Here is a 12,356-nt window from a genome sequence, read left to right as displayed (position 1 = left end):
TGACATTTTTCTTATCACAATGATTGTAAATGGTTTCATGAAGAAAAAGTTTTTTTTATTATATACATAAATACAAATATATGCGGTTAACTTTATTTCAAATTGATATTACGAAGCAATTTTATTATAAAATATTACAAATTAATTTTTGCCGTCTTACCACTAGCTGTTCATGGGAACTTTTATATAAAATGGAGTCCAAATAATAAACCTACTTAGTGCACAATTGATACTCTTAGATCTCGTACCAACCTCCTCCAACGTCATATTACGAACGCATCATTATAACAAATTATTTCAAAACGCTTCAAAAATTGCGTGCTGTCGATTAGTTCTGAATCGTTGGGCACAAAAACGTCCAGCTTACGTTGTTCTGTCGGTTACAAACATCCGAAAAATTTTAATATAATTTTAATTATCTTTATTATAATTTGTATTCACTAAAGAAATAAATTCTAGAATTAAAATGTAGATGATATATAATTTTGTCTTGTATTCGTTCATATGAAACATATTTACTAGTTCTGTTGTGCCACTTGGCAGTTTTATTTCTACTTCTTTTACAGCGATGGCAGCTCTATAAAATTCCAATGGAATATAAGAAAAGAAGAAAACTTAACGAAAGTAGAAATAATATCTTTAACGATTTTTCTAATAAATTCGATGAAAATACCTTAATTCTTTGTCAGTTTCCTAGTGGTCACTAACTTTAGAGAAGCAATATATAAACGAGAACTTGGCAAAAAAAATTAACTCAAGAAAGTGTTCTTTGACAATTATCAGTTACAATCGAACAGACAGTAGTTGGTTTTTATTGGAAATCTGTGTAATTGCAATCATTACGTATAAAAATGCCATCAACAATGAATAATAAACTGTAAGTAATTTTTGTTTTAGCTAAGCTAAAAAATGTGAGAAAACATTCTGCAGCGCGAGTGATTTTTTTGATATTGTTAATTGTTATCACAAGAGAAATGTACAGCAATGTCGAGTCGGAGTTACTTTTCTAATAGAATGAAATTGATGGCCAACTATTAAAAATTAAAAATTTGCTTATTTGCGAATAACATTTTTTAAGAAAACAGAAAATGGTTTGTAGTTATTATAAGTAGGAGTGCATTTAATATTGGTTGTGGATGTGACTACTTAATTTACCAACGTACGATGATATATTTCATTATTTAGCGTAAATGAATAACAAAAAAAATTTGGAAATTCATTTCCCCTGTTCTAATTGTCAATTGCACAGTGTACAAAAAAACTTGAGATCATAAGCTACATTTCGATCATATAACGTGTTGTAAGTAAAATAGAATAGAAGGAAATTGAATGCGAAATCAGCAAAACAAAGGAACTTATATTTTTGCCGTATAAATTGTCACCAATAATGACTTTGCTTTCTCCTAACTACTTATGTTTTGGTATTTAATATTTGCTTTTTTACGTTAATGTTGCGCATTAGCTTTTTTCTCCCTTGTTTTTTAGGTAATTTTCCATTCCAACCGTTTTACATATATGTAGTTTAGTCGCGTTACTCATGCGAAAATATATTCGTTAAGTGGGAAGGCAACTCTCTTCTCCTATTTTCTCCATTTTCCCTTTGTTTTCGTTTTATAATTACAATATTTTTCAAGCTTTGCATATAGAGTTTATTTAATCAAACACAATAAGATCATGCTGGACATTATTTGTGTGGGAAAGGTGTTGAATAGAATTTTTTACAAAACATCAAATACATAGAAAATGAGCATTTTTTAGTGTGATACGTTGAGTATGTTTACGTAAACCACCAAGTTATTACACTTCCATGTAATTGAAGCGATTCAATACATTTTATTTGCTAAAATTTCTGCGCATTTTTGATAGTATTGCTGACGATCCATCTCTGTTCAACATACCAAAAAAAAAAAAAAATATTGCTGACGATGATTAAGGTATAGAATATTTCAAATCTCCAGGAAACAATCAAATGAAATATGCACGTATTCACCATAAGTGTAAGATACTTAGTCGAATTCTTTTGGTCTTCCTATTTGCCGTGTATGGGTAACTAGTCATCGATTCTCATCAATTCACATTAGAGTTTTCATATGCTATCTACAAATTTATATGTAAAATACCTATTTGAAAACGTTTTTCATGTGGAAATAACAGTAAGAATATAATACACGAGACAATAAAATAACAAATCGACAAGCTTTACTTCGAAGAAAGCCTCGAAAATCCATCGTTTTGGATTTTAATTTTAAGTTACAGTTTTTGGAACAGTTCGGCTAGCGAAATAGTAAAAATTGGACCTATTTGTCATATTAACGTCCCTTTTCTCTGAGAATACTCAATTGGTTCAATTCCAATTATGTTTTACACATTCTTTCAACTTTCGTAGGAAAGTGTTCAATTCGTAAATTTTGTTAGTTTTGGTCCATTCCAATGTATTTTCAGCTGCGTTCTTCCACTTGTTCCAATTGCTGCTTTTATTGGCCAAGACTGACACTGTACGCAAAACACATATAACAGGGTTCTACGAATATCTTTGAAAAATTCATCCTTCTATCCTTCTCTATTTGTAAACTTTTGCTTATTTTAGGAAAAGATTAAACCAATAAACTGTTTTTTACGCAAGAAAAAAAGCACAAGGTGATATTATTTTACCCCTTGGTCAATAAAACTTAGGGGCTGCTTGCTATGTAAAAATTATTTACCGAAAGGCAACAAACATATGTCTGTTATCGCTGCTCTGCTGTTAAGGCTTTAGATAAAATTTAGAATTATAGTAAACAAAAGCGCACAATGTTGTAAACAATAAACATAACAACACGATACAATTTAATAGTTCATCTATATGCACACATCTCGATAATAGCACTAAGAGGACATTACATTTTCGTAAATACATAGGTGCCACTAATGTAGGGAACATTAATTGTACTATAAAATTTCTAAAGAAGCTTTGGTTAAAGCAATTGTTTAGAAACACCAATTTTTGCTTCTTAGTATCGCTTATCGATAACTCTTTGTGGGTCGACTCCCTTCCCATGATTTTTTATCTTTTTGACTTTGTTTTATCTTTGCAGTGGAAAATTTTAAGCGTTACATTTCTTATTCAAACAATAACAGTGTGTTCCAAGTTATTAACTTTATTGAAATTTATGAATGCGATAATATCTTTTTATTCAAAGATTATAATATTTGCCTTCAGAACGTATTTTCTCCAGAATATAACGCTGTTATCATTTTGTAATAAAAGTTTAAATTAAAATTATCTTATCTTTCTAATTGGAGCCCGCATAGTGTATATAAAAATTTTGTGACGTGAATGAGCAAATGTAATTGTTTCTATCATAAAATGAACCATTCTGATAAGAAATTGCAAAAGCAATAGCAAGACTGTTTATATGTACTTTCGTTTAGCATTAATGGATTCCGAATTAATCATTTGCTTCTGCCTGTATGTTATGTGAATATGGAATCTCAAATCATTACTTACCAAAGCTACTCACATCTTATTTATACATCTTTCTATCAAATGGAGTAAATTTTACCACCTTTCGGGAATCTACACATCCGCAAATACAGAAAGAGGAAGCTAAAATATAACATATTACTTACTTCGATCGCTATGATCCCGTGGCGAAAGTTGTTACCTAGAGATTCGTTAGAACCATCTGCAAGCGCAGTTCGAAAATTGCTTCAGCCTTATTTATTTTTTTATGTTTTTTCGATGTGTTTTGAATATTAAAAAAAGTTTAAATGTGTTATTTGTTTTGTTTTTTTATTTTGTCAATTTTTAATGAGACCTTTGTAGTTTCTGAAGATTTTATTTTATAGTTCAACAATGCAAGTGGGATAATGAAGACTATGAACAGAATACCTTGGAAACATAAGCACTTTAATTAAATCTGCTTACCTATGTCTATTAATAAAATTTAATCAAACAATGTCTCCATCTTTCTTTTAGCAATTTTCATAAAGATATAAAAAGCAAAACCTTTGCAATGATTAGACTCTCATAGAATTTATTAATTTTTATTTCAATTGATTTTATTGTAAACGCACGTTTTCTTTTTAGTTTCACCAATCAAACGTTGACGTTAAATTGTAAAATAAGCAAGAAATAAATGAAGAAATGAAAATAGTTGTTTCAATTTATCACTTTTCTTTTTAATTTAGAGAAGTGGGTTTTTTACCCATTTGGAATAGACTGACACATACTGTAGGGATAATTGTTTCCTCGTTTGTCGATTGTACGGTTTCGCTAGTTTTACCCTTTTTTCCCCCTTTAGGAGACATATCGCAGACCTTACAACGTATCGAAAGCCTAGTGGTGGGTGAATATTTTTAATCATCGCAAAGGTATGAGTGAGTTTAACAATGAGCTTTCGTCACAAATGAAGTTCTCTTTTCATCATTATCAGGATAAGTTCAAAAATTAAAGACAATGATTTCACTGAAAACCAACAAAAAAACAGTGATTTTTTTTATAGCATTAAACCCTTTTTTTAGTTTGTTCATTTACGTTACATAAGACTGAACTAATTCTAACTTATAGGTAAATTGGGGTTAATAAAAATGAGTCGCAAATAATTACAAGTACTAATAAGACTACAATATTTCTTCAGTGCGTAATGTATAAGCAATTATAAACTATAACATGATAACTAGTATTCTAGGACGTAACGATCACCAACAGTCTACCTTTATAGAAAGGATTAAGTACACTATATTGTTATAAAACAATGCCTAGCAAAAAATAGAAACCAGATTACAATCATATCAGAATCTGTTGCAGGTTGTACAATATCTCATTGATAATATCATGGAAAGGTGAAATAGTATTCATGCCATGATATAAGTGTCACAAAACGGCGTAACTTTGGTACCAAACCTGTGCCTGTTAACAATTGGTTTAATTTTCGCAGGTAAAGAATTCCATACTTTTACAGTGCCATTAGAAAGCAATCTTAAAGGCGCAAGGTGTCAGTCATCTTGTTTTTTATAAGGTTCAGCGCACACAAATTGACACATACGCATCAAAAGCAATGATCAATCCTTTGGATTGGTTTATTCGTAAACCCCGAATTGGTAGATTGAGGAAACTTCTTTAATAAAATGTAAGAGTAGTCCTAGACAAATTAGCATAGATGTCAGGAAATATCGAATCGATTATATTGTTATCCAAATATGTATGCCAAATATACATTTTGAAATTTAAACTGCACAGCAGCGTTTTGTCGCCAAATGCGCATCTTTTGTTGTAAATATTTTTATTTATAAATGGTTTACATAAAATGCTTACAAAATGCGTACATAGTGTTTTTACTGAACTATCTAGGAGCTTATTGTAAGCAACTTTTTTATAGTATTCGCTGATAATTGTTTTATGAAAATTAAAATGACGTGCTTTTCGTTCAAATTTTATAATGGTTTTCTAATAGGTAAGCAGGAAAATTTCGCCGTATTTTACTTTTCGGATTAAGAGAAACAAGAAGAATGCTTGATACAGAGTCTTGTTATAATTTACCTGACGTATGGGATATGCTTGTAGTAACTTACATAACAAGTGTGGAAGCGAACGACTTAATTCTACAAAATGATCGTGTATCCATAATTACAAAGGAACTCTGCATCTACCATTCGGTTGTTGAGGAATACGTCAAACATCTTCAAATTGAAATCTCTTATTTAAAATATGACGGAACTTTCCCGCCTATCTAATACTTTCTTGTTACTACAATGCTTTCAAGAGTTAGACATGAAATCACTGCGCACTCTGCCGCATTAACAGCTTTTTATCCGCAGGCATGCTATGTAAATATTATAGATAATTGCCACTGTGGTCCTCCGACTAGAGAATTAAAAATTTTTTTAAAAAATTCGTACGCCGTGTTAACAAGTCAACAAAGCGTTACTTTAAGAAATTGAAAGACTACGGGGAAACAAAATAAATACAGATTATTTACGATCAAATTTAGTTAACCTGTAACTATTTTTGTAAATTTTCTATTGTCGTAACTACACGAAAAAAAAAAATTGCATTTGTAATTTTCTGGAAGTTTCTTGTATTTAAAACACAATGTTTGCTGCGACGGCTATCTGTGATAACATGGAATGACGTATGTCTAGACATAATAACTTAAAATAAACGGCCATGATTCCGTTAAAGCTTTAGGTTTATGAAAAACTGTTGCCTGATTGAGTATTCGGATTTAGATTTAAAGTCTTCCAAAATAAAGCTCCGTGTATCATAAAAAATGTTTCGGTTCGGTGGCATCTCGATCTTTGGATTATTGGTTTGAAATGCCGAACGCGTAGCTTGGGTGCGTTGCTAAAGTAAACGTTGGCGTTTGCTTAAATAAATGTAAATTAAGAAGTGCAAAATGAGTGAAACTTCTTTAAAATTGATTTTTCAAAGCAAAAGAAGAAAAAAGGGTAAAATATTATTTTAAACTATATATATGTTAAATAACATACTTTAGTTTTTTCCTTTCTTGTTTTCATCAAGTCGGTGCACCACCAAGAACGCATAACGCAACCCTTAGACATAACAAGAAGAAATGGACAATAAGAATTTAATGTTTAAGAAAAGAAGGCGTATTTCACGTAATTAACACTATTTTCATAGCAGTCTTTGCCAATAAGTGATGGATTTTAGTTAAATTTTAATCTAATTGTGTGATAGATGAATTGAAGCATATTATGGTCAAATTTTCTCTTCTCAAGAATCAAACAGTAAAAAGTACAAATAGAAAGTTTAAGCTTATTATATGCATCTATTTGCCATGCCCAATAACTAAATTTGAAAAAAACCACAAGCAAAGCGACAGAAAACTATTATTAACTAATTTATTGATTTATAAATTTTTACGAATGTTCCAAAAGCCATTTCACATAAAAAGTCTCTGCACGGGTGAAACCAATCCGGTAACTTACGCGCCCGCGATTAAAAAAAGAATTTTCAGTGAGTTGAGAAGACGAGTTTCGCTCCATGACAAACTTAGTTTTCTTTTATTTCCTTCTTTAAATGCATAGTAATATGAGTTTACAAGTTATTCTTTATAATTACCATTCCATTATCCATTGTCGAAAATGTGTCACTATACTCTTCTTTTCCTAAATTTATGCTCATCGAACTTCAGCAATGGGCACAATACTTACTATATGTATGTACATTTATTTATTTTATATATATACATACATTTATTCATTTATTTTATATATACATAAACTGCGTTTAAATGTCCACGAATATTTCATTTAGAAAAAGAAACTTCCTTTTTACTTCCTTCCCACGTGCATGGAAATACCTTTGTGCGCTCATCTTGCTGTTGCGAATTTCCATCACTTGCATCCACCAAAGGGTTGTTCACGCCGATTTAGTAGTTGCAAAAATGGTTGAAAGCGTTCATTTTTCAATACGCCGCGTTTTTGCGTCAAAACAAACTGGTCTAAAAAATTTCATCAAATTATCTCAAGAATTGGCTGCGTGAATTTACCGCAAGAACATTTACACAGGCAAGCTTAAATAGTGAAACAAGTCTAAATGGTTCGGTGTAATAAAAGATGGGTTGCTTTTAAGCTCTCTGAATTTAATTTAAAATACCCCATAAGGTTAAGGGTATAAATATTATCCTCCACAAGCACTCTTAAAGAGATTGTAAGAAAGAATTTTTTTTTTATAAAAATTGTGTCTGCTTAGGCGTGTTTCAGTATCAGTTAATTTTCGTTTGTTGTGCAAGTTGTGCGCATTTTTCTGTTCTTTCCACCGCCTATGACGTTACAAAAAGCCGTTTTTACACATTATCAGAAGAATTTCTAAATTTGGTTAATTGCGTTTGTTTTATACTTTGTCGCTTCTTATATATTGTTCCCTTTGTATTAAAAATGAGAATATTTGAATTGTATATATACACTTATTTGATTGTTTGCTTATAAATAATTCTAGTATATGCCTAGCGAATAAGTAAATAAAGAGAGCTGTCCGTCGACAGTCCAGTTCAGATATATTAATACTGTCATGGAATTGCTCTCTTTGTATGATATTCGATTATCGTCACGTAAACTTTTTGTTCTTCATTCGTAAACTAACTAATTGTGAACATCTCTTTTTCTAACTATTGGATAGTCTGTGTTTGCTTGTTTAACAGCTTGTCCCGTTGTTTATTCCAACCGTCACATTAATCAACAGGTTTTTACAAGGCTTTTATGCTTTACCAAACTCGAGTAACCAAATAAAGAGAGCTATCTGTCGACAGTCTGGTTAAAACCTGTTCCACTACATCATACAACTGTCATGGAATTGCTCTCTTTGTATAGTATTCGATAAGCGACGATCTAACATCTCAATGTTATATTGTCCGTATTTATAAGCACACGGTGAAGGGTTTTACATATTTCAAACTTAATAAACAATGCTTTTATAATTTTCGTCATATTCGTTTATTGAAATAATTCAGAAGGAAAATAAATTTAAATTACTTTCAAATCTTGGAAAGAAGATAGAAAAGTACTCCGACCTACAATTGATAAGACTTTTTTTTATAAACCACCACGACCACGTCCACCTGTAGGACCACCCTGCCAAGCCCCACGGCCACCGCTTGGAGCCCCGGGAAGGACACCGCGGCCACCACTAGTCGGACCACCTCGACCACGTCCGCGAGCTTTGGAGAGAAGTCAAATACTAATGAATGCTTAAAGGAGTAAATATTAACATTTCACAATTACCTTGCGCTCTTAATATGGCAGCTTTGCCTCTGCCAGCGGCACCACCTAGGCCCTTGCCTGTTTGCTTTTTAAACATAGGAGCATTTTTCAACATATCTGGCAGTATAAGGAAGCGTATTTTTGAGCCTCTTATATACACATTTTCTAAATTGGCTGTACGGCCATCACGATAAGTCACCGTAATTTGTGTCATCTGGCAGTTCATGTTATCCTCAGCTTCGATCAGTTTACCTCTATACACTTCACCGGTTATTGTTTCACATGTAATAATGTGGCCTTCGGCCTCGTGTAAAACTTTGATCGGTACACCAATAGACATTCTTATAGTTTTTATTACTATTTGTTATAACGAACTTATTTACATAAAAATTCCTTAGTTTACAACTTTTTTCTATCTTGCGTTTTTTTTTTTTGCTTTTCTCCCATTCATTGACATTCGGCTGATACATAAACCACCATGTTGTTTTGCTGAATAAGATTGACTACGCTTTAAGCAAGCCAGTAGACTAGAGTTGCATTTATATGAAATTTTCACAATTCGGGTGATTTTCATTAATTAAAAGCGCTTCTAAGATGTAGATGTATATGGTGTTTAGATTACGTAATGTTTATATTCGTATTAAAAAGAAAAATTGAAATTCTTTTTTTAATTTTAATTTTGCTTCAAAAATTTGTACATTTCCTGCTTTTAATAATTTTTCCTACTTCTAGCGATCCAATGTTTAGTAGTGATAGTGTTAGAGGAGAGTTTGGAGATTCAGTACTCCGCACGAATTCCGAAAACAAGTTGCGGACTATTTCTACCTCTTCTTGTGCTACTAACATGTCGTCTGAGTCCTATTGTATTTCTCTCGGCGTAGGGCCTCTGTGGTGGTCCTGATGTCCCTACCCATCACAGAACAGATCACGATAGGGCGTCGCTCTTAACAGGTAAATTTTGAAATGAACATTAAAGTGCGATATATTTTTAACCTTCCAAATAATTGAAAAGGTTACACTCGAAAATCTTCTGTTGGTTCGGCTGGTGGCAGCGGTCTGTTTGACAGAAATAAAAACGGCGGCAGCAATGGTGGCTCCGGCGCAAATTCTGCGGCTTCTTCAGACTGCTCTGACGGTGATTTGCAATCGTTGTACTCGGACGATGATTACCGAGAGGTGGTCAAGCAAATCTTACAACATGAACATCCAATACGCATTGTCATCAAGCTACACGTGACTGAGAATAAATTCACCAAATGGGAATCTGTTCTAAATCCTGTCAATAATATTTTGTATGTAGCGTTGCCCGAAAAATTAGCGCCCGAAGCCTCCAAAGAGACACTAATTTGTTTGCTGGAATTTGCGGAAGATAAACTGGAGGTTGATGCCGTAGTTATGTGCATACGCAAAAATCGTTCGGACCGTGTACGTCTCTTGGAGAGCTTTTTGCTAATGGGCCTTGAACCGTTATCTAGAAAAGCTTCGGAAGCAATACCAGCTGCTGAAAAAGATGTTGAGAATTTCTTTCTGATTTATCGCATTGAGGAGTAAGAATAAAACAATAAATAAATGTATAAAATCGTGAAAACACAAAGATCTTTTTTTACGATTTTTTCAACTTTTCAATACAGCTCTACGACAGAAGAGATATGCTAACTATTGTTAAGAGCGTGAAGCAAATTAATCGTATCTTATTTGAGACATAAAAATCAATTTTAAGAAGCATGAAGAAGAAGACATAAAAATGTTAAAAAATAAAAATTTAAAAAAATGCAAAGGTTTAAAAAATCAAAAAAATTAAAAAGAACATAATTAATATTCATCTTGGTATGGAAAATATACATTATTATTTTACCATTTTTTATTCTGTTCTCTTCTTTGAATGTGTTATATCTATCTACTTCTATAGGGATTTTGAAATATTTTTATATAAAATGTCACAATTTATTCAATTTTCCGATCCAACTATTTTCTTGCAGATAATGTGTATGTTGAATATTTTAATCTTAATTTTAGTCAATCGGCAGTCACACTTAATAAATGGCATAAATTTAGTTACAAAGATCGACCGTTTATTAAAGCTATATATGACTTGCACGTCTTATTATTTTATTAAACATTATTTTAAAGTTTTCTATATTCAATAAAATCACAAAAAACTACAGAATAAAGTATGTTCTTTGATCGACAGGGAGTTCGTGTCATTAAAGTTTTGCAAGCCGTACCATCGGTTTTTCTTTAATATCTTCAAAAAAATGCAAAAAAGAGTACAAGATTTCCAAATACGGCGCTCTATCTCGGCTCTCGTTATATTGGAATAAAAACTATAAAAGCTTTGACATATTTTCAATACTCGGCACTGCATAAATTAACGTACTCCGCTACTTTTAGCAGCATATGGTCATGTTTATATAAGGGCAAAAACTGGCATTTTGCAAAGTTTATATTTCGTACATAGTGTTCACGCAAACACAAATAAATAGTGTCAATATACAAAAACAATTTTTCCTTAGTAATTCGATTAAGTGATTATCAATGAGAGTAGTTTTTAAAACATTATTTTGTGCTTAAAAACTTTATGAGATTTATTTTTGTTAATTTCCACACATACGCCCATAAAATCGACAATTTATTCTTAAATGAAATAATCTTAGCAGCTAATCTTGTTAATTGAGGTTGCTGCGCTAAAAAGCTGAAAACAAAATCAAATATTATTAAACTTTACTACGTAATTCTTCCCCGGCCTCTTTTCCAGAGATAATAAACGAAGTCTGAACGTCTACTGGCAATATTGTCTGGGTGTGCTGAATAGGCTACTTATACTTATTCAAGCACATGCATGGTTTTTTTAAATACAGCAATTAAGAGCACTTTCTTCTAATCAAGTTCATTGGTTCGAAAAAAGGTTTTAGAAAAATTAAGAATATTAAAGTTGCTATTCAATAATATATGTTACATTAGTGGTGTCTGGTGTAGAGAGACGGAGTTGCGTTCAGTTATGTTCCATTGCGGGCTTCTGCTCTGACCAAGTTGGCGCATTTCCCATGCCAACCTGCGCGCAAAAATTTCCAATGTTTCTACCAAATTTTAAATTGACGTTTTAATTTTTGCCACCAGGACAACGCTGCACGGACACACAGACATAGCTTAATTAATTCAGAATTTCACGCTGATCAAGAATATATATACTTTATAGATTCTCTGAAGCTTCCTTTGGAGTGTTACGTACAGTATGAAAACAAAAACATGAGTATATGAAAGAATGTAAATAATGAATTATAAAACTCGGTAAAGGAAAATTGCAAGCGATTTACCATTAGTTAAAACAACAATATATAATTATTTCTTTGCTCATACATATAAAGTCACTTCGATAATTTTCCATGTCAATTATAAATATTAAGAATTACTCTTTGCCCGCTATTCATCCTTTGATGAAAAGACGAATAGGGTTGAAAAGTTTCTGGGAATTGGCATCTTTTATGTTGGCTTTCTATTAGTTTGGGGAAAAAGAAATCCATTATTTTTTCGGTAGATGGCTGCACGCATAGATTTCTCGTAAAGTATCGATCAAACAATTTCCGATACTGTACATTTACATACTGTACATTTCGCAGTAAAAAAAATTCTTTTGCTGTTTTTTGTTTGGTGCA

The 12,356-nt window shown here is 31.9% G+C and overlaps 2 protein-coding genes across 2 annotated transcripts; one reads left to right on the top strand and one right to left on the bottom strand.

Moving 5' to 3' along the window:
* The first annotated feature begins 627 nt into the window (after positions 1-627).
* Positions 628-10,567, top strand: LOC119643502 (ornithine decarboxylase antizyme). Its single transcript, XM_038042861.1, is given in 4 exon segments — positions 628-877; positions 9,436-9,601; positions 9,603-9,654; positions 9,716-10,567. Coding segments are annotated over 4 exon segments (783 nt in total). The 5' UTR covers positions 628-851; the 3' UTR covers positions 10,255-10,567.
* LOC119643503 (small nuclear ribonucleoprotein Sm D3) lies at positions 7,880-9,323 on the bottom strand. Its single transcript, XM_038042862.1, has 2 exons — positions 8,725-9,323; positions 7,880-8,660 (listed from the first exon to the last, which is right to left on the bottom strand). Exons 1-2 carry the CDS (start codon positions 9,041-9,043, stop codon positions 8,536-8,538), a joined length of 444 nt encoding a protein of 147 aa, XP_037898790.1. The 5' UTR covers positions 9,044-9,323; the 3' UTR covers positions 7,880-8,535.
* Positions 10,568-12,356: the final 1,789 nt, after the last annotated feature.

This window comes from Glossina fuscipes, unplaced genomic scaffold (assembly GCF_014805625.2).
Source record: "Glossina fuscipes isolate IAEA_lab_2018 unplaced genomic scaffold, Yale_Gfus_2 61113, whole genome shotgun sequence".
Lineage (NCBI taxonomy): Eukaryota > Metazoa > Arthropoda > Insecta > Diptera > Glossinidae > Glossina > Glossina fuscipes.
This window is presented reverse-complemented; position numbering and strand designations above follow the sequence as displayed.

Excerpts from the sequence above, each read along its gene's own strand:
- LOC119643503 (XM_038042862.1), bottom strand. The coding sequence starts at position 9,043 with ATGTCTATTGGTGTACCGATCAAAGTTTTACACGAGGCCGAAGGCCAC. Across the intron at positions 8,661-8,724 it reads TGCCATATTAAGAGCGCAAG|CTCGCGGACGTGGTCGAGGT; the intron begins GTAATTGTGAAA and ends TTCTCTCCAAAG.